The sequence below is a fragment of the Neolamprologus brichardi genome, chromosome 9, assembly GCF_056152115.1.
Source record: "Neolamprologus brichardi isolate AB-2024 chromosome 9, ASM5615211v1, whole genome shotgun sequence".
Classification (NCBI taxonomy): Eukaryota; Metazoa; Chordata; class Actinopteri; order Cichliformes; family Cichlidae; genus Neolamprologus; species Neolamprologus brichardi.
In genome coordinates, this window is record NC_142112.1 from 34,022,855 (window position 1) to 34,046,528 (window position 23,674).

The 23,674-nt window shown below is 40.3% G+C and overlaps 1 protein-coding gene across 1 annotated transcript; it reads right to left on the reverse strand.

Annotated features, from left to right (window-relative positions):
- Window positions 1-9,602: 9,602 nt before the first annotated feature.
- Window positions 9,603-22,247, reverse strand: LOC148101516 (uncharacterized). The gene is made up of 4 exons (XM_087846326.1): window positions 22,161-22,247; window positions 19,563-19,668; window positions 10,753-11,853; window positions 9,603-10,427 (listed from the first exon to the last, which is right to left on the reverse strand). The coding sequence occupies exons 2-4, from the start codon at window positions 19,578-19,580 to the stop codon at window positions 9,741-9,743; spliced, it is 1,806 nt and encodes a 601-aa protein (XP_087702452.1). The 5' UTR covers window positions 19,581-19,668; window positions 22,161-22,247; the 3' UTR covers window positions 9,603-9,740.
- Between the last annotated feature and the right edge of the window lie 1,427 nt (window positions 22,248-23,674).

Sequence of the window (23,674 nt, forward strand, 5' to 3'; positions counted from 1 at the left end):
CACACAGATACAAACATCCATTCCCACCCTCATGCTCTCATACGCAATTACTCAACACTCAACCAACGTGGAGACAGACATAGAGAGACACTGTACACACAATCACACTCCCCAAGCGTACTCTAAGAACCGGGTCTAGGTACCCTTGCCCCTGGAGGGGGAAACTGCACCCAGACCCAGGTGGTGTTACCCTTTTCCCTGCGGTGGGGAGAAGCAGACCGCCCCGACTCGCAGCAGCAGGGAGGCCCCACACTCCAGACCCCAGTCGGACGGCCAACTCCTCCTCCTGGCCCCCCGCTTCAGCAGGTCGCAGAGAACGGGGGTGTGAGAAGACTCCAAACCTCCCTCCGCCCGCTCATATGTAGTGTTGATGCATGTGTGTTCTAAGGTGCATTTAAAACCCAGGAGGGCATGGAGCTACCTGCCAGAGAGCAGCAGGTAAGCGCATAGCCACTCCTGATAGCCCTCAATGCAAACGTGTATTTAAAATTGAGAGGTGGGCAACGACGCCAGGGGTGAGGTGTACACCCTGTTGGTCTTTTGGAGTCCGTGTAGTGTGCCCACCCCCAAGATCCTATATGTATATATATTGAGAGTGTGAGTAATGTGAATGTCTAAGTTGTGGGATAAAATTGAGGCACAAGAAGCCAGAAGGGGACAGAGGGGGGGATCCCTCCCCTGCACCCTGGTGACACACCTTTACCCCAAGGCCCTGCATGTGTGGGTGATTGTGGTGGAGCGGGAAGATGGAGGCAGCTGGAGATGGGGAGAGAAGGAAGGGAGGGGCGAGTGACCCCTCCCTGGGGCCAGCTTCCCCGCTGACCCCAGTAGGCACCCCCATACTCCGCAACCCGCCAGGGAAAGGGGGCCCAACCGGACCGGGGCCCAGAACAGCAGCGCCGCCCGGCCTCACAGAGCCCGGGACAGCCCACCTGACCCCACCACAGAGAAAACTGCACCCACCCCGTCATCCACTCATCTTCCAGACTACACAAGACAATAAACGCCCAGGCTGAGATCTTCCTCCACCTCTCCTGTATCTCCCCCTTCTGCGAGGGCCAGCCAGGGCCCCAGCCCAGAGACGGAGAGCCCCCAGAACCTCACGCCCGTCCCGGACCCACCCAGAGGCAGCCAGGCTACCAGGTCAGTAACCCACGTCCGTCAGCACAGACCCTCCCCTAGCCCCGCTGCACGCAGCCACGAGGAAACCGTCACCTAAGAGCCAACAGAGCCCCTAATAGGCCATGACTGCTACCCCCGTTTGAGACCCCCCAAGGAAGATGCTCCTGGGGAACCCCCCGACGCCCTAAGCCTGTCCCTACCCCCACACCAATCACAACAGCGAAGGTGGGACCAAACTATGACCCCCCACCCCCACTAGGTGATGGAGCTAATCAAAGGAGCCCAGAGCAATTGATCTGATGTGGTGGCAGAGGCTGTATCGAGACTAATGTAATCTAATAGATAATTTCTATATTGGTTAGAATTAAGATTATTTTTATTTTTCCAGTTCATGAGGACTGTTTTCTTGGCTATGCATAGGGCAGTGAAAACCATATGGGCTATATTCTTATCTGTAGTGACATTATCTAAGCTGCCCAACAAACACACTAAAGGGGAAGTTGGAATGTTACATTTCAGACACTTTGATAAGTCTTCACATATCTCGCGCCAAAACTTCTGAACTGGTGGACAGAACCAAAGAGCGTGGATATAATTGTCCGGTGTTTTGGTTTGACAGTGTGAGCAGTTGTTGGTAGACGTAAAGCCCATCTTGAACATCCGATGACCTGTATAGTGCACTCTATGTAGTATTTTGTATTGAATTATTGAAGACTGTGATTTCTAATTAGATGAAAGGTTTTTAAGCAAATCTGAGACCAGAAGTTTTGGTCTAAGTTAACTGATAAATCCGCTTCCCATTTTGCAACAGGAAGTGATATTGATTCATCTGTTTTAGAAAGCATTCTGTATATTTTGGATAGTAATTTGGGGGTTTTAAGACTTGGTGGTGTTTGTAGTTCAACTTGACCCGGTTTAAATTTCTTTTTTACTATGGATTTAATTTGTTGATATTCTAAAAATCTTTTCTTGTTGATCCCATATTGTGTAACTAGTCTGTCAAATGAAATAAATTCTGTTCCTTCTAGTATATGTTCTAAATATTTGATTCCTTTACCACTCCAATCTGAAAAGTTTATCATATTATTGTTTTGTAATATGTCAGTGTTGTTCCAGATAGGTGTACATTTGCATGGGATTAATGAAGACTCCGTCAATTTTAGAAACTCCCACCATGCTGTCAGAGAAGAGCTGATGCTGATGCTTTTGAAGCATTCATGTCGTTGGATGTTTGAGCTGATAGATGGTAGATCTGAAATCTCTAGATTATTGCAAAGTGCTTGTTCTACATGTAGCCAAGGTTAATCTAAGAGGGTATGTTTTAGCCATCCTGAGATAAACTGAAGCCTGTTGGCTAAGAAGTAGCGCTGAAAGTTAGGTAGTTCTAATCCTCCTTTATCCTTGGTCTTTTGTAGTGTTTTTAAGCTTGTACATGGGGGTTTATTTTTCCAAAGGAATTTGGACATAGATGAATCTAGAGATCTGAACCAATCTTGCGGCGGTTTAGTTGGGATCATTGAGAATAAATAATTTATTTTTGGTAAACCATCATTTTTATAGCGGCGACCCTTCCCATGAGTGATATGGGTAAACATTTCCACCTAGCCAGATCACCTTCTACTTTCTTTAAAAGTGGGATTTGGTTTAATTTAGTTAGATCTGCAAGCTTGGGAGAAACATTAATACCTAAATATTTTATATTTCCCGATTGCAGTGGTGTAGAAGAGGAATTATGGAAGGAGCAATTAATCGGAAGGACCGTAGATTTTGACCAGTTAATTGAGTAATCTGATATTCTTGCAAAAGAGTTTATCAATTCAATCACCCCAGAGATATTGGTTTGTGAATTTTGGAGATAGAGTAACACATCATCCGCATAAAGGCTGATTTTATGTTCCACATTCTTGCATTTTATGCCCTTAATTACTGAATTCTGTCTAATTGCTGCTGCTAGTGGTTCAATAAAAATTGCAAACAGTGAAGGGGAGAGTGGGCATCCCTGCCTGGTGCCCCTCAGGAGACAGAAGCTGGAGGATGTCTGATCATTTGTTCTGACACAAGCTGTTGGGGAATTATATAATATTTTTAACCAGTTAATGAAAGAGGATCCAAAACCAAATTTGTGTAAAGTTGCAAATAGAAATTTCCAGTTAACTCTGTCAAATGCTTTTTCTGCATCTAAAGAAAATATTGTAGTTTCAAGGTTTTTACTGTATGAGTAGTCTATCAAATTAAGTAATCTACGTGTATTTGTTGATGAGTGCCTACCTTTTATGAAACCAGTTTGGTCAGGATGAATTAAGAGGGGGGTTATTTTCTCCAGTCTCTTTGAGAGAGCTTTGCAGATTATTTTAAGTTCTACATTTATAAGGGATATTGGACGATAGCTTGAGGGATATACAGGGTCTTTGCCTGGTTTTAGCAGGAGATTAATGTTTGCAGAATTCATATTTGATGGAAGTCTGCCCTTTTCTTTGATTTCCAACAACGTTCTGTAGAAAACTGGTGCTAGAATTGTCCAGAATTCTTTGTAGAATTCTGCAGGAAAGCCGTCTGGACCTGGAGCCTTATTATTGGGCATACTTATCTGGGCTTCCTGGAGTTCACCTGGTGTCAGTGGTGAATCCAGTGCCATTGCTTGAGTGTCTAATAATTTTGGAAGAGTTATGTTGTCCAAAAACTGACCAATTTCCTTTTTAGATGGGTTTATTTGTGGTGAATACAACGTTATATAGAAATCCCTGAAAATGTTGTTTATTTGTTTCGGTTCATGTATTGTGTTCCCAGATGAATCTTGAACAGCACATACAGTAGTTTTTTCTTTATTTATTTTTAGCTGGTTTGCTAGAAATTGACCGGATTTATTACCATGTTCATAATTTTGTAAGCGTAGTCTTTGTACTAAGAATTTTAAAAAAAAAAAATTTCTATCAATTATCTCATGTAATTCTAGTTTTGTTTTACGTATTTTGTTCAATGTTTCCGGATCTTGGTGTGACACGTAGGCTTCTTCTAGTGATTTGATGGTTTTTTCTAATTCCTGAATATTTTTCTTTTCTTTTTTCTTTTTATGTGATGAGAAAGAAATTATTTTACCTCTCATCACAGCTTTCCCTGCTTCCCATAGAACAGAAGCTGATGTTCCGGGAGTGTCATTATAGTCTAAATATGAAGTCCATTCTTTTTTAAAATATTTAATAAAGTCTTCATCTTTAAGTAGTGATGTATTAAATCTCCAGTTTTTACTTGGCGTAGTATTATTCTTGTGCATTAGTGTTAAAGATACAGGACCATGATCGCTGACAGCTATATGGTGAATCTCAGTGGCTGAAATGTCGCTCAGCAGTGAGCTGCTGACCAAAAAATAATCCAGATGAGAGTAGGAGTGATGGACATGTGAGAAAAAAGTATATTCCTTACTGGTGGGGTGAAGGGAGCGCCATGCATCGCAAAGACCAAAGTCGCTCATATACTGTTTGATTATATTTGTGGATTGCCAATTACGCTGAGTTCCTGCTGTATTGAGCTTATCCATCTCGTCATTTAGTCCAAGGTTGAGGTCTCCTCCAAGAACAAGTGTGCCATCTAAGTGTTCAGAGAGTGCACTGAAAAAAACGTGAAAGAATGAGGGATCATCAAAATTTGGACCATATACACTTGCAATACATAGCTTTTTATCAAGTATAGATAGTTTAATGATTAAGAATCTGCCCTCTGGATCTATAACTGTATCGAGTACTGTGAAATTAATATTTTTATGTATTAGAATTGCTACTCCTCTTTGTCTAGAATTATAACAAGCTGAGAACACATTAGGAAACTCAGGTGTTTTAAGTTCATTCGAACCTCTAAGAGGTCTGTGGGTCTCTACCAGCCACACTCTAACTGCAATTAAGAAAACAAACTTTAGAAATTGTCGACTCAGTGACTTCATAAAATATTTAAGTGGTTCAGGTAGAGCCAGTTTTTAAATGACCATGAACACTTACCTTATTGTATCTGTACAGCATGTTTTTCTATTAGACAGATTTGTAACAGAGGCCTTGCTCTCAGTAAGTTTGAAATCATTTTCTGATTTATTTTGCAATCTCTGATCTTTGTGTATCCTGCTCAGTTTGCATGCTGCCTTTAGGAGTTTCTGTCTTTTGTATTTGAAGATAATTCATTGAATATACTCAGCTGCTTCCCTTTGGTGCCTCACACATTACTTTGTGAAGTTTTTCAGTGTCCAGTTTTGTTTTTTTTATAGCTGTTTGAATTATCTGTATGTTTTCAATTCAATTCAATTCAATTTTATTTATATAGCGCCAAATCACAACAAAAGTCGCCTCAAGGCGCTTGACCCTGTAGACTGTTTAATGGACTGCTTGTCTTCCTGTTTGTAACCACTGCCTGTTTAGGACAGGCAGTTATTTATTATGAAAATATGACGAGTATTTTTCTTGTCAGTTGGGAAAAAGTTGGTCTTTTTTTTCCCTTCTTTGCTTCTTTTTGCTCAGTTTGTCTTTTCCTTTTCTTTTATAATTGAAACTCTGATCAAACCTACTCATGTTCACAGCACGTAAAAGCAACTGACAGTCCATGGCATTGTTGTTTGTAGATGTGCAGTGTAGTGGGAGCATAAATCAAAATGAAATAAAACAGTAACATTTATGTAATAAAACATTTTAATGAAAATGAACAGGCCCTTTATAAACTTTAAAAGGATCTGAAAACAACACTTTTTAAAACAGTATCTTGGGGTGTAGGTGGTCAAAATAGAAAACTGAGCTGAGGATTTAAGTTCAATCCATCCATTCATTAAACTTAGGAGGAAGAAATGTCAGGCTGGTGCAGGCTGGTTAGGTGTATGTGCTCCCCTGTTATCTCTACCTAAATGAGTTCACTATGTGGCTGCCAGGTTGGGCAGAAGTACCTGTCCCCTGTTAGGCTTAGCAAGGTTCTCCAAGAGTTTCTCCATGGGTAGAGCTTCTAGCTCTTCCAGCACATCTGTGGCCGTGCAGGTTGCCAGTTCCTTGGTTGCTCTTTTTACCCCACTGGTTGTGAGTGTCGAAATACCCCCACTAGCTCGCTTTGGCTGCAGTTAACTGGGGAGGAAGGGGTGGGTGTCCCACTAGATGAAAAACAATTATCTGGGATACATAAATATAATAACATGCATATATCTCTATCAATTAAATCTGATATTTTTAATTCACTTATTTCTCTCAGAAATATTGGATCTAAATTGCAAATGTGTTACAGTTATACTGTTACTGTGTGACAAAGTGGATGAGTGGCAATGGTCTCCATTTGTCCCATATGTGTTTACTTCTTCTTTTTTTGCACATTATACACATTATTCTGTTTCTATTTATTTGCTATGATTTGCTATTTGTTAAGTAACATTGCTTCACTCACTATCCCGGGTTTGTGTGTGTAAGTGTTCAGTTGCCGGCAAATCAAACATTCTGCAAATTAAGCTAAATACTCAGTTACATGTTTTTTTTTTACATTTTATTATGTTACAGATTAAGTTATTTGTTCATACTTACTTTGTTTGTCTTTTCAGTCTTCATGAGGGTCAGGTGTGGGGAAACGCCCGCCTAGCATTTCCTCATTTTAAAGTCCTGATGATGTCACACATGACATCAGCAGGTCAAACCAAGTGGAGGGGTTTCTTTTTCCATAGAGATGCTTCCTTTTGTTTGTTTTATTATAATTTGTTAGTTTGAAATGCTACAGGGAACTATGTACCTTTACATTAATGCTGTGGAAAGACTTCCTGTTCACATAGTCTCCTTCATTTACTGAAGGAGCAATGATTGGAATGTGAGTGCCATCTATACAGCCAATCACACCTGGGAACCCTGAAAATAAATGTAAAATTTTAGTAGTTCAAGTATCACCACATCATGAATTAAGTTTTGTTCATCCTGATACCTGCAATTTTGTGGAATCTCTCTTTGATAAATCTTGTGGGTCTATGACCGGGGAACACCACAAACGAGTACAGGAGACGTTTCAGTGCAACTGTAACATTCCTGACTGCCCGACAGACAGTCTTGGAAACGTGCTCAGCGTCACCAATATTATACAGAAAGCTCCCGTTTGCAAAAAAATGAAGTGCAATACAAATAATATGTACAGAACTGAGAGAATGTCCGCGATGTGTCACATGAGCAATATTAGGCCTGAGGATGTTATTCAAATAAATTATAGATTGTGCTGAAAAACGGTAACGTTCACACAGAAAATCATCAGGAAATGATAAAATGTCCAAACGCGCTCTAATCACTCTCTCCCTGCGGAGAGCTCTGCGGAGAATTTGGGCTTCAACATCTACTGGCTCTTCAAGGAAGGGGCACACCATGTCTGACACTTCCTACAGTCAGGTTTCCGACAAAGAGGCGGAGAAAGTCAGGGTTAGTTGAAGTAAACCTGCTAGGGGGCAGGTTAGCTTCACGGAGTGTGTCGTCATAGTAACTCACTCAGGAAACTCGCTTTGTGAAACCGAAAACCCAGAGTTTTCGTTAACTCAGGGTATACTTACTCAGAGTTTGCACTAAACCGGCTTTCTGAAACAGGGCCCTGGTTGGGATGTCTGCTCTGTTCACTGGTTTTCTTTTGATATATCTGAAAGGAGTTTTAGTGTGTCTGCAAACCAGATCACGTCGGAATCTATAGAGTTGTTGTGTGGAGTTTCTCAGGATAATACAGCAGTTTCCTTAAGCATCTTATCATTTTTTTGCTGACAATATTCAGCTATATTATTCTTTTAAGCCTGCTGAAGCTCATAAGCTCTCCAATCTGATTGACTAACCAACATTAAACAATGGTTGAACTATAATTGCTTACAGATAAACCCATCAGAAACTTTGATTATTGCACCAGACAGTGCAATACATGATATTAAACTGTGACTGGGTGACTTAGGTTCCTCACAGAAACATAACCATAGAAACCTGGGTGTTATTTTTGATGAAGCTTTTTCTTTGGAGGGACATTTAAGTAGTGAATGATAGTAAGAACCTGCTTTTTTCACTTGAGGAACATTTCTAAACTTAGATCCATCGTGTCAACAAGTGACCTCGAGATGATAATACATGCTTTTGTCTCTACAAGACTTAACTACTGTAACAGCCTGTTTACTTGGCTAAACAAGAAAAGGCTAGCTCGTCTACAGGTTGTTCAAAACTGACAGCGAGGCTACTGACCCACTCGAACAAGGGAGCTCATATGACCCCTGTTTTAAAGTCGGTGCACTGGCTACTAATCAGATTTAGGTTCCATTTTAAAATTCTAGTTTTAACTTTTACATTTTACATTACAGGAACTTTTCTCTTTGTGTCCAATATCAACACTGTGACTCCTCAGAGTTTAAACTTTACTTCAGCAAAACCAAAAACTGAGTTGTAAAAGTCGTCACACCAAATGTCTTATGATAACAAGAAAAAATACGTTTTCAGTACACGGCCTGAATTTCTTCCTCAATTTCTTCTACTTCCGTCAGCTTATGTTGAGATTATTTCAGTTTGTAAATGATCAGATTACATAATTGTAATTTACATAATTAAACTAAGGGGTAAGGTGGCTCCAGTGTGTGTGCTTGCTGTTTACCTCTGTCAATTTTCTTACTGTTTTTTTTCTGTTTCTGATGATTCTTGTTACTGAAATCAACTCAAAACTGGGGAACACCAAAAACCTTTGGATCTTCAGTTTTTTGCCATCAGCTCTCAGAGCTCTAATCAGAAGAAACAAACAGGGTATACTCTGCTCCTGGCTGATGTTCCTGATTACTTGCTACATAAAGGGCCACCACCTGCTCCGACACACCGCCACAGACACCGGGGTAAACGTGCCGGTCGGCTGGTGAAGTTTAAAGCTTGACTTATCTTTTCTTCAGCGGCCGCTCCAGCTGGTTATGGTCCGTTCCGCCACATCCCAAGGGGTCTCCTGGATCCTGTTATCTCCCGTCTGGTTACTGTTGTGGGCTTAGGTGTCCATAACCCTGCTCACCACTGTTTTTTGCATTGTGGGAATCATGGAATAAACTTTTTGAATTTGCTCCCATTAACTTGGGCTTCACCGACAACTTCTACCCAGGCTCCAGCTCCAATGAAGATGGCTCTAACAAATGCGTGGTCCTTAGCAAATAAAGCTTCATTATAAATTATTTTTTCCTCCAATGGATTGGATCTCCTTTTTGTGACCAAGACACAGATGAGAGTTGGTGAGTCTAGCATTATTTCTGGACTGTTACCCTCAAGTAACAATATTCACTAAATAAGCACTAATAATATATTAATTTTGTAACACACTGAAAACAGTTCATCTAACTGTGACTGTAAACATGTTTCCATTTGTCACTTCAGTTTTTACGCTGAAATACAGGAAATGACATCATGGCTAAATCTTTATCATTAAAATCTTTCTTTATTTAACATTTGAATTTTTATTTAACATTTCCAAGATTCAATAACATAAAGAACCCGAACAAGAAAACATTTATGTGGATCAAAATACATTTCAACCAACTGATGAAAAGAAAGCTAACCACTTGACATGAACACTAAAGCAGGACAGCTTTGAAAGCTTAAAATGGAACTAGGGGAAGAGTTTGATTCACAGCTGCCTCATCAGATTTTTACAGGAGATTCTATCTGAACTCTGTGGAGTCTGATCTCAAGCTTTTTGAGTCTGACCCTGAAACCAGAGGATCTTTCTGTCTCTTCAGATGCACTGTGATCCAGTGATGGGAGTGATTTCGCCCCTGAGTGATCACACTGATGTTTGCACAGAGCAGACAATGAGGTGAATGTTTGGGCACATTGGTAACAGTGAAACAGTTTATTAGTAACGTGGGATTGTTTGTGTTCGGAGTATGAACTGAGATTCCTGAAGCTCTTGTCACACTGGTCACAGTTGTAGTTTCCTTCCATGTGTGTACGTTCATGATAGTTACGACTACTTGAATGTGAGAAGCTTTTGTCACAGTGTCTGCACTTGTATGGTTTCTCTCCTGTGTGGACTCCTTTGTGTGATTTAAGCTCCCTTGCAGTGGTGAAGGATGACCCACACTGATCACAGAGGTGCTTTTTAACCCCACTGTGAATCAGTTCATGTCGTTTTAAGTTATGTGATGTGGTGAAGCTTCTCCCACATTCTTTGCAGTATTTCAGTTTGTCTCCAGTGTGTCTGTGTTGATGTGTTTTTAGGTCAACTTGGCAACTGAAAGTTTTTCCACAGACGTCACAACGAAAGTCTTTCCCACCACCACAGTGATGACAGGGTTGAGAACTGGATCCATCTGTGTCGCTCTGCTTCTAAACAAAGACACAAAGACAGTGTAAGTCAGTCCTTCAACATTTTTATCCTGAACGTCGCCTGAAATAAAGAGCATCTCTGCAGACGTCCAATTATATTTTACTGTTTCAGTTAACACACTCAGTTTACTGGGCTGCAATAACTACAATACTACCACCATAATACTACAGTAATACTAAAATCATAACTGAAATGAAAATCTGAATAATCACTCAGAGCTGCTTTTCCATGCAGTAGAATTGCTAACATGCTAACACAGTTTAGTGAACAGAGTTGTTCCAAACAGTCAGGCTAAAATGACAAGATAAAAATATAAACACATACCTCACAGTAACTGCACTTGTAGAGTCTCTTTCTGGTGTGGATCTGTTGGTGCTCTCTCAGGTAATGTGGAGATTTAAAAGTCTTCTCACACAGGTCACATTGATAAGGTCTCTCCTCAGTGTGGGTAAACATGTGTTGTTGTAACTGTGTGTAAGTTATAAACTGTTTGCCACACTGTTCACAGCAGTACACATCATGTCTGGTGTGAATGCGTAGGTGTATATTTCGGCTTCCTCTCAGGCTGAAAGTTTTTCCACAGATGTCACAGCTGTATGCCTTAATTCCAGAGTGGGTAAGTAGATGATTCTGTAAGTAGCTACTGTGAGTAAAAGCTCTGCCACACTGATCACAGCTGTACGCTTTAACTCCACTGTGGATGAGTTTGTGTTGTTTTAGGGATTCCTTCCAGGAAAAAGACTTTCCACACAAGTCACAGCTGAACGGTCTCTCTCCAGTGTGGATGACTTGATGCCGTTTTAGTTCAACCTTCCCAGTAAACTCCTTCCCACACTCGTCACAGCTGTATGCCTTAATTCCAGAGTGGGTAACTAGATGACTCTGCAAGCTGCTACTGTGACTAAAAGCTCTGCCACACTGATCACAGGTGTACGCTTTAATTCCATTGTGGATGAGTTGGTGTTTTTTTAGGTGACCCTTCAAGTAAAAAGACTTTCCACACAAGTCACAGCTGAACGGTCTCTCTCCAGTGTGGATGACCTGATGCCGTTTTAGTGAAGCCTTCAGAGTAAACTCCTTCCCACACTCGTCACAGCTGTATGCCTTAATTCCAGAGTGGGTAACTAGATGATTCTGTAAGTTGCTACTGTGAGTAAAAGCTCTACCACACTGATCACAGCTGTACGCTTTAACTCCACTGTGGATGAGTTGGTGTTGTTTTAGGGAATCCTTGAAGGAAAAAGACTTTCCACACAAGTCACAGCTGAACGGTTTCTCTCCAGTGTGGATGAACTGATGCTGTTTTAGTTTATAATTCCCAGTAAAATGCTTCCCACACTCGTCACAGGTGTATGTTTTCTCTCTCTTTCTTCTGTGAGGTTTGTCGGCCTCCTCAGAGCGCTGACTTCTCGCTCCATGTTGGTCCTGCAGTGACAGAGATACAAACAGAGGCAGTGAGTGAAATGCAGTCGTGGAACAAACTCAACCTTCAAAGTCCCTCCATTAACACTAGTTTTAAACCTGAAGGTGGAGTGTGGCACCAAACACCTTAAAGGTCTCTTATCACCACCTGCTGGTAGTTCTAACACATTACATCCAACCTGGTGTTAAAAATAATTCATGACCATTTAAAAACACTAAAATCATGCCCATCTCTCCTGATTGTACACACAGACACACACACACACACTTTTATATTATTTTATAATTTATATCATATTGTTTCCTTTTAACTATTTCTATAATTTTTATATATATATATATATATATATATATATATATATATATATATATTTATATATTAGGGGTGCAACGATACTCGTATCGATATTGAACCGTTCGATACAGTGCTTTCGGTTCGGTACGCATATGTATCGAACAATACAACATTTTTAATTTATTTTATCAACTTTCCTTCTGACGGTGCTGTCTGTGTTGAGCGCTCAGTGGATCTGCGCTCGACAGTGCAGCCTAGGCGGAGTAGTCGAACACAGATTCACTGAGCGCAGGGCAAGCTAGCTAGACAGAAGTTAAGCTCGTTGCAACATGGCAAATTGAACCTCCCCCACCCTCATTCAGATCTGGCGTCTGGAACTATTTTGGTCTTCATGTGACGTATGACCCTGAAGGTAAGCGAGTCATGGACTAAAGTAAAACAGTATGTCAGATGTGCCAAGCAATGCTCAATTACATGAGTGGGAACTAGTGTGTTAGCTCAGTTAGCTCGTTAATGTGTTGACGCTGTCCAGCCCCACACACTGGGCAATCCGCGGTAGCTCGTTAACGGAGATTTGCCGTGTTGTGGCGTTAACCTCATTTCAGATTAAGGCTGACAGCACTAGTGGGAACACAACGAATATGACTGCACATTTACCCGATAGCATCCTAGTGCAAAGACAAGTGGAAGCAGACAAAAACAACAAGCACGCATACAAACTTTACCGAGTCATTTAGACAGCCGTTAGCACATGATTCTCCTTATGGGGACCTGATATGTTTAATATGCTGCTGAGAATATAGCCCAGAAGAAGCGTATAGTATAGCTTTTATTTTGGAAAGAGACATTTCTCTGTAATAAACTCTCTTTTCCAAAGATGAGTGATTCCTCAATCAGATACAGGGCTCGCAAAATCGCTAGCGATTTTTCCAGTCGGGCTGCCCTGCTCTGCTCGTCGGCCTATCGTAGGAAGGAAAAATATATGTCAATGCTTTTGCATTCTTTCGGAAATGTAGCTGGGTAATTATGTCATTGGCATCGGTGAGCCACTGTCAATATGTGACATATTGAAATCGCGTTTGAATTTGCGCTTGTTTTTTGCTTTCACTTTGCAATCGCGCGAACTGTGTATAGAGAGCGACAGCACTGATTGGTGAGTGATGATAATTTGCGCACCAATTCCTCTGGCATCGTCTTATCAATCGTTAGCTTACTATGCAAACATGACAAGTGAAATCTCCCGCAGCTTAAACATGTGAGAGGTTGATCGCGCAGAGAATCGCTGAGCGTTATGTGAATGCGTGTGTAAAAGCAGCAGGATATATATTTTAGTTCTGCTGAGCCAAATAAGACAAGTCAGGGTGAAGAAGTGACAGCCAAAGAAAAGCTTACCACGAAACGGAAAAGTTATGACAAATCAGACTATGAGGCAAAAAGAAAGCGCAGCTTTATGGTTTCATGGACAAAAGAATTTCTGTGGCTGCAATATGACGAGCTAAATAACCAGGTCTACACATAAGTGGTCCGCAGGTGCGCATTCGCTGTCAAAATAAAAAACGCGCACAAGATAAGAAGTTGCAACGCCTGTTTGCATACATAAGATTTTCAGGAGGAGGACAGACATTTGTTTAGAACTCATAAAGATGTCGAAGAAGCTCCTTTAAGCAATTACTTTGGTGTTCCTCCACCTCCAAAGAAATGTCAGGAGTCCGAACCACAAAAGAAGCGCGTATTCTCGGAAAAGTGGTTGCAGGAGGTGAGCTGGCTTCAAACAAATGATGAACGCACAGAGAGGTGGTGCAGAATGTGCCGTGAAAATTTAATAAATGACAAATTAATAAAAAGGCATGAACATTTTTTTTGTATCGAAAAAATATCGAACCGTGACACCAAAGTATCGAACCGAACCGAACCGTGAATTTTGTGTATCGTTGCACCCCTAATAAATAAATATATATATATATATATATATATATATATATATATATTTACTGATAATAAATGCTATGTTTGTTTATTTGTTTATTCAAAAGGAACCCCATTAGCTTCCACAACAGATGTTGCTCGTCTTCCGTCAAATACTCACATAAAATATTACACAATAAAGTGGATTCAAAATATCCACATAATTTTACATCCACAGTGGGGTTTCACAATTAAAATATGAGCAATCAATAATAACAATAATAATAATAATAATATCAATAACACTGAGACACATTACACAAATTTCAAAAACAAATCATCTCTTACAATATTTACAACAAATAAAAGCTCTGTAAATCGGCTTTTAAGTGTTCATTGAAGTTTTGAATAGTTTCTAATTCTGTAATTTTATGAGGCAATTTATTTCACTTAAAAGTTGCTCTAAATATAACAGTTTTACAAAAAGTTACTTTTAACTCGAGGATTACCTAAATTGCAGTTTGTTGAAAACTGTAATATGATTATGTATTTCATCTGGATACTGCAGCTGAGCAGAAAAAAAATGTGGTGTGTTTAACAGAATTGCTTTCTTTATAACTACAAGTATTAAATCCCAGTTCTTTGTATTCCCTACGACAAAGAAAGACACGGCTCAAAGTGGTCAAAGCTCAAAAAATGATCTTTATTTTCTCCAGGAATGGAGACCTGAACACACGAACACATAAGCTCAGGTCTGAAGCACAAACAGGAGGTCTAGTTATTTATATACTTCCTCTAGACGTCACACACACTTTAAGTTTCGATCAAAGACTCTGCTTAGATTCACTTTCTGGCTGCAGCTCCTATTTTCTGCAAAAACATGTAGTTTCCTGTCAGTACTTTTTGGCACAGATTGTACTGTGACAAAGTGGAGGAGCAGTTGCAATGCTCTCCATTTGTCCCATATGTGTTTTTGCACATTGTACACATTATTCTGTTTCTATGTATTTGCTATGATTTGCTATTTGTCAAGTAACATTGTTGCACTCACTATCCCGGGTTTGTTTGGGTAAGCGTTTTGTTGCCGGCAAATCAAACATTCTGCAAATTAAGCTAAATACTCAGTTACATGTTTCTTTATATTTTTATTATGTTACAGATTAAGTCATTTGTTCATACATACTTTGTTTGTCTTTTCAGTCTTCATGAGGGTCAGGTGAGGGGAAAAACCCACCTAGCATTTCCTCATTTTAAAGTCCTGATGATGTCACATATGACATCAGCAGGTCAAACCAAGTGGAGGGGTTTCTTTTTCCATAGAAATGCTTCCTTTTGTTGGTGTTAAGGTTTAAAGGGATTTGTTTTTTTGTTTTTTGTTGTTTTTTTTTTCTTCTTCTTTCTTTTTTACTCTGGCACACACTTTTGCCTCTTTTGCTCATTTTAATGTGTGATTAGTGCACGATCAGGTTGCCTTTCATGTAGGGCTGGGCTATATCATACCGTTCACGGTAATACCGGTATAATGTTGGGCAACGATAAGAAATTCAAATATTACGATAGAATATAGGTAAAACACGCTTGCGCAGTGCCTTTGTTTTCATACGCACATGGAGGAAAAAGCATGGCGGCGACGGAGAATGAGAAGGGTGAAAGCAGATCGTTGAATGAAACAGATGAACCAGAATTGGTTTGTAAAAATGCTGCAACTTCAGTTGTGTGGAACTGGTTTAGCTTTCGTCCGTCAGATACACAACAAACACTACTTGTGGTAGAGCATGCTAGCAGGCCGTCGTTATTACCGTGTTTTTTGGAAAATACGGCACACTTAAAATCAATCCTTTGATTTTTCTGAAAATCGACAGTGCCCCTTATAATCCTGTGTGTCTTATGTAAGAATTGTTGTTTACCAAACTGATTATTGGAAGAAGTTGCTGTTGGAGGCGGTTTTGGTACCATTCTTTATTCATGGCTGTGTTTTTTGGCAAAATTGTGAGTGAGCCCACTCCTTTGGATGAGAAGCAACCCCACACATGAATGGTCTCAGGATGCTTTGCTGTTGGCATGACACAGGACTGATGGTAGCGCTCACCTTTTCTTCTCCAGACAAGCATTTTTCCAGATGCCCCAAACAATCGGAAACAGGCTTCATCCGAGAATATGACTTTGCCCCAGTCCTCAGCAGTCCATTCACCATACTTTCTGTGGAAGATCAATCTGCCCCTGATGGGGGGTTTTTTGGAGAGAAGTGGCTTCTTTGCTGCCCTTCTTGGCACCAGGCCATCTTCCAACAGTCTTCGCCTCACTGTGCGTGCAGATGTGCTCACACCTGCCTGCTGCCATTCCTGAGCATGCTCTGCACTGGTGACACTCTGATCATGCAGCTGAATCGTGTTTAGGAGACGATCCTGGTGCTTGCTGGACTTTCTTGGATGTGCTGAAGCCTTCTTAACAAGAATTGAACGTCTTTCTTTGAAGTTCTTGATGATCCTATAAATTGTTGATTTAGATGCAATCTTAGTAGCCACAATATTCCTGCCTGTGAAGCCATTTTTATGCAACGCAATGATGGCTGCACGCGTTTCTTTGCAGGTCACCATGGTTAACAATGGAAGAACAATGATTTCAAGCACCACCCTCCTTTTAACATGTCAGGTCTGCCATTCTAACCTGATCAGCCTGACATAGGCATAGACTGCATCCCAATTCAGGGTCTGCAGTCTTAAAGGTACATCACAGCGACAGCGAGGCTGTCCCAATTCAAAGGCTACTCGAAATGCAGCCACAAATGCGTCCTTCATTTCCCTGAATTTTAAGGATGTGGCGGTGTAGACTTCATGGCCCAACATATCCCAGACTTCATAGCGCGGCGGTGAGTGTGGATAAGTTTGCCGAAAAAAACGGAAGCGGAGCAGCCAAAGACTAAACTTTTAAAAGTAAGTACTGAATATTATGTCACTTATTTATGTGCAAATGTTGAATAATGAAGAACATTAAAACATTACTGTTGGCCACATGTCAGCAGAGTTATGTGACATTAGTGATGTTTGTACTAACTTGGTTTTAAAGCCTTTACTTTAAAATATTCACTGTTCAATAGTCGACCTTAATCTTACAGAGAATGTGATGATTTTATGGATAATTAAAGTCAGTCATATATCCACAAACACAAGCTGAAAGTCAGTGATGCTGCTCGGTTTGCATTCCTGAATATCACGGCACAAACAGGATTCACTGCACTGTTAATGTTAGCTATGTTATATTGCTGCCTCTGTTCGGTGGTGTCGAGCCAAACGGACTTTAACGTGTGTTTGAACGAGCTGACGGTTCACTCATTAAGCTGAAAGAAAGATGCTTTAATCACAGGAGTCACACGTGTCCACTGTACCATCTGGGAACTCGTCTCGTTTAACATTCGTAATAACACTAAATCCTCCTGTTTGTAGCAGTGTAAACACCTGAGACCCTCACCTGTCTGTCTGTCCTGCACTCTCTCTCTGTTTCTTTCTCTCTGATTGTGGAATAAAAGTGTGAACATGTATTTATAAGTTACACTTGTGTTTGAATCCTGCAGCTTATCACACATTTGATTTCCATGTGTGACAACTGCAAGTGTCCAGAGTGAGGACAGACTGAGGGACCCACTGCTGCACATCATCTGTGAGGCTTTGCACCCCTGATGATCCACCAGGACAAACTCAGCAGTGTGTGAGGAAGAGGAGGAGGAAGAGCCAGCAGCAGCTGACAGATGGAGAGAATAGACAGACTGTTCCCTGTTTGTGAAGGACTGCTAGAAAAGTTTAAAAGAACCAATTGTCTGTCCTGAATCAGTCTTATTAGGTAATGTTCAAATAATTGTATCATTCCAGTGTTTTCAGTGTGGGAGAAAGTACTTAGGACCTTCAAGTTACACACTATGAAAGGCAGCAAGAAGTTTAATGTTCAGAAACCTAAAGTATGTATCAGCAGCAGAATGGAGCTATAAATAAATGTTTGTTTCAGTTCTATGAAGCTTTGAGTATTTTGGATCAGTAGTACTGCTGTGTTTGTTGCATCATATTGCTGTAATTGTTTATATGCTTTATATATTCTGAGGTAAGTTGATCTATAGTGTTACATCATATTCTATAAGGATGTTATGTGTTTGTATACTTTCTGCCCAGTTTGACCCATTTAGCAGAAGTCAGCCTGTTTAAGGCTCTGATATCTATTCTCTATGACTTAAAGCAGTTATGACATGGTCTGATTTTCTCACCCAATAAAGGAATATTTAATATATCAGTCTACTCTTCATTCTATCAGAAACAGTTATCACAGCTCGTATAATTTGCTTTTTACACATATATGTAAGCATTGAGCCAAATTTACTAATGCCAACAAATTAAACAAACAATATTTGTCTCTTATGTATGATACATCTATATAGACACTGTCAAAGAAACTTGTCTTTGAGTGAAGTGATTAATATAATAACTATAATATTGGCCATATTATAGTTACATTACCAAAGTGAGATGACTTTAGTCTCATGAACAACATTAGCTAATTGTTATTTACTAACTAATCTTAAAATGACTGTTCAGTACAGACATGAAGCTCAACAATCATGTTTTACAGTCCTGTGGTCTCAGCCTCAGATACTTATTAAATCACACAGAGCTCATGTAGAAACAAATGAACAAAATATGTTCTCCTTCATTTCTGTCAAACAAAGCTGTATGAAACGTTTCCAGCTGTTAGTATCATGGTTGCTAGGAAACCTGGGCAGCGCGATGGAGGCTAGACCGTCCCATTTCACAAGCCTACAAGCCTCGCACTTCCGGCCTTAGCGGTCTTTGAGTACGCGGCCCTTGAGGACCGTTGAGGCTGCGTACTTTAAAGCTGCAGAACCTGAATTGGGATACAGCCATGATGATCTCCAGCCTTGTGCTTGTCAACATTCTCACCTGAGTTAAGAAGCCGATTACTGAAATGGTCTCAGCAGGTCCTTTGATGACAGCAATGAAATGCAGTGGTAAGGGGTTTTTTTTGGGATTAAGTTCATTTTCATGCCAAAGAAAGACGATGCAATTCATCTGATCACTCTTCATAACATTCTGGAGTGTATGCAAAATGCTATTATAAAAACTTAAGCAGCAACTTTTCCAATTTCCAATATTTATGCAATTCTCAAAACTTTTGGCCACGACTGTATAACCTCTTTTTAAGTTTTGTGGATATTATACATGGTTATGCTCAGGATATGTCAGCCAATTTCCAGTGGAAATGCCTTTTGGTTAAACTGTCAGCAAGCAATTTGCATTTGCACTGTTAACTTTTTATATAACTTTAATGCACATAAAAAACAGCTGCTTGTTTAAGTGAAAATACATTGATGGGTTTTTTAATAAAGTTGTGGAGTTGTAAAGTATTTTGTCTAGTGTCACTTATATCGTCAGTTATATCGTTATCGCAAATTTTCAAATGTATATCGTGATAAATATTTTTGGTCATATCGCCCTGCTCTGTCTGTCACCTTCTGTGTTGAGCTCATCGTTTTCTCTGTAGTGGCTGAGCTGAGTCCAAGTAGCTGAAAATGTTCCTCTGCTGCTCCGTCAGACTCTTCTCCTCCCGCTGATCAGCTGGGACACAAAACAGATCTTTGTTAGGCTCCACACTGCACTGAAGAGTCAAAGTGTCTCATATGTTCATCTGACAAGTAAAAGAACACATTTTTGCTTCCCGAGGTGGGCAACTTATTGGAAACAAACACAAAAGGTTTGAGCACCGATACCTGGCATTGCTGGCATTGAAAGATGCAATGCCAGCAATGTGGATTGTCAAGACTAAAACCAATCATTAAGCAAAGACAACAGGGATCATTTGTTTCTGTTTATTTAGCATTCACAACATTTGTAGTTGCCTTCTGTACAGGGGAAGTCCACGCACACTGTGTGGTACCGCCATCCGCAGAAGGTGCATTCAATCTTTGTAAGAAAAACTAGCTTGTCTGAGACTGAAATGATATTAACAAAAGGAGTGGTGATTTGTAAAACTTCAAGTGTATGATAAGGTGAAAACAAATACACAATTGAATGTCATGTAGTTGAAGGTGTTTTTCTTCTTTTGGAAGACCGGAAAACACTGAAAGTTACAAATGTATTGTGCTTGAAACAAATTCAAAAAAGGTGATAAAGCCAGCTGCACATGTTTGTCACAAGTAAATCTGGCTGTATAATAAACAGAAACAAGTGATCCCTGCTGTCTTTGCTTAATGATTGGTTTGAGTCTTGACAATCCACATTGCATCTTTCAGTGTTTGTGGGTAGATTTGAATGCAACAGTGTAAGTGCAGCCACTCAGACTCTACTCAATGTGGTCATAGAAACAGGTGCAGTAGCGACACAGGCAGAATATGCTTACAGGATGTGATGTGGCTTTGAACTTTTGTTGTCCATCTTCCATTGGTTTTAATTTTGCACTCCAGTATGAACACAAATCCCCCAACCCGAGGATCACCACAACTTAACCTAACAGACCTACACCTTAGTTCACAGATTCACTTTGTCTAAGATTTATTTCAGGGATTTCGCACAACCCAGTATTCAGATCGTGAATACATAATGGGCTTGGATTTACAATATTATGAATGAAATGTGCTCTATTTGGAAGCAGCATGTCCCCCTCCCCTTTCCAGGGGTTGTGTGAGAGTTTAAATCATCAAACTGTAAATTATAAATTGTTATTGATCCCTTTACCCCTGGTCCTAAAGTGTATATTTATTTTCTTACTCTTCTGATTCTTATATTTATTGTTTGTCTTCTTGCACTGCTGTAACTGGAGCCTCGTCTCTCTATATACTGGACAGTATGTAGCGGAGATGACAATAAAGTTTACTTTGACTTCAGCAGCGAGCAGGCGCACCGAGGGCTCTCGCGCTCACTTTTCGTGTATAGAATTTCGAAAAAACATCGGTGCAAATTATAAGTCTGTATCATAATGTCTGGTGTGTTTTATTTTGCGAGTTGGTTATTAGATGCCGCTCCAGCCAGCCAGAGACTCCCCCGCCGCCCCGCCCTCTCCTCCCTGTGCCGCAAGCAGCAGGCGCACCTCGCAAACGGAGGGCGCCCTTACTCCAAGCAAATGGGTGATAGAAAACCGATCGATGCCTACGACATTCCCAATATGCGCTGTCATGATGTCGGGGCAGCATGAGTACGAGCAATTTTATTTTAATTTTTTTTCCGATGCTTGTGATGCCGCCACCCACCACGATGCCGTCCCGGGCAACAGCCCGTGTCGCCCGTATCAAAAATCGCTACTGTCACAAGTTAATCTGGCTGTAGGCTATGGTACTTGGCCAGAGGTGGCGCTGGTTGACTCGACTCCATTTGAGTAGTAAACTGCATTAGTTGTGAAGCAAAAACGCTGAAATCGGAGTAATAACACGTACGAGGGGAACGATGACAAAGACAAGATTCTCCCGATCGTTTACTCTTGCTGTCCTGTGAACACCATCTGCATGAGAATATCACCAGGTAAACCCGCGATATTTTTAAACATTTTGTTGTTCTAGAGGAACAAGACTGACGGAGTGTGTTTGAGGTAACCTCACAAATGTCACAGATGACATATTTGGTGTTTATTTGCTGTTTTGTCGGTAGCGGCTCCTGAAAAGCAAGTCTGCCACACATCTGTTCAACCAACTCCAGTTAACAGCCCACGTGTATACACACACACACACACACACACACACAGCCCTTTTGAATGTTGGCAAGTATGTGTATGTGGTGTTAAATAGGCCTGCACCTCACGTGACGCCCAAAATTGTACAATACTGATGCTTGAGAGCGCGCGTGTGATGCAAGTATGTGTAGAGTGTTAAGCGCGTGATCAGTGGTGAGAAAAACATCTCACGAAACTTGACCTTTCTATACTCGTGGCTCACTTGCACTTCTAATCTATTCGTTTGCACACTTACACACATCCAGCTGTGGTTTCCTGCTTTGCTGCAATCTGGAGAGCCTCGCCTTTAACGGTCTTCTCTCACAGAGAGCAACAGAAAACTTCGTTCAGAAAACTTCAATAAACTCGAGATTGACTGAACTCAGTTCAAAGTTACCTTGACACTAACCTTTAGATGTGAGAGGTAGTGATGGTCCGCTTGAAGCTGACGCTTCGGTGCTTGTGTCAAAAAGATCAACACACTGCTTCAGAAGCATCGTGTCGAGGCTTGATTCGTTTGGCCAGAGTCACGTGATTAGTGACGTCTGAAGATTTAGAACGTACCCTTTTTTAAATTGAACTTTATTGAAACACAATAAGTATACAACATACAAACAGATGAAGTTTACAAAAGAACAGAACATGAACATACAAAACCAGGGATAAAAAAATTATTATATGAGTAGGCGAAAAAATCAACATATAAATATTGTTCTGAGAGCCTTTTTGTTGGTTGAGTCTGAAATTGATTGAATGTACAATTCCATATCCTTATAAAAAAGACAGAAATATGGTGTTTTATTAATAAACTTACATTTATGGATAAAAAAAAATAGCTAAAAGTATTAACAATTTTTTTTATAGAAAAACATTTATCATTCTTCCTGGAAAACTTAAATAAACAGAATAAAACATTTTCCCTCATAAAGAAAACTCCCTTTAAATATGGACAATAACAAAACTGCTAAATTCCTTCCAGAATCTCTGTGTAGAGGAACAATACCAAAAAAGATGTGTCACAGTTTCTGGATGATCCCCACAGAAAGTTCAATTAGTATTTATGTCTCTTTTAAATGTTACCATATAGGGACTGGCAGGGTAACATTTATGAAGAATTTTATATGAGATTTCCTTCACCTTGTTTGCAATTAGATATTTATGGGATCATCCAGACTGTCTTCCAGGTGATATCTGGAACATGTCGGTTCCAGTAAGATATTATATATATGGGAGAGACATGATATCTTCTTGGAATAAACTACGTATTCTCTTATTGCTGTTACCAAGTTCCTGTGAAAAGCAGATTTTTCCCACTGCTGACTCAGCTGGATCAGGGAGACTGACTCAGGTAGTCACTGGCAATGTTGAACCTGGAACAACATTTATTATGATGATGTGGGAACAACACCGACACGAGGATATCAGATCATTCCAGGATGCAGGTCAAAGGGAAAGTCCCTGGGACGCTTCCGGTTATGTTTCCATCCGGCGTAGTCATCTGACCGGTCCGTGCTATATCGCCCCTCTTGACCCGGAGTGGTATAACGTTTTGTAGAAAAGTTCGATCAATTCGCTCGCTCTCTCCCTCTCTTTCTCAGTCTTACAAAAATAAATTCTCTGGGTTTTTTTTCCTCATACATTTATGGTACCCGACGGAGGAAGCATTGACCAGGATTGAACCGACGGTCGTCTGACTCCTTGATGTGCGTAAAACAAGGCCATTTTCTTTTAGGGTTTCTGTCTATTTTCTATTTATTTTCTGTTAATGGGAAAACCTGTTGTAAAAGTAGCTATAAAAATGAAGAAAAACTCTTTACTTTGGTATGAGTGGCTGCACAAAACCAAAATACCTCATTGGGGTGTTTTAATAAAATTATTTAGTTCTGAGTTCTGAATATGTGCGCGGTGCTTTTTTTTTTCTAC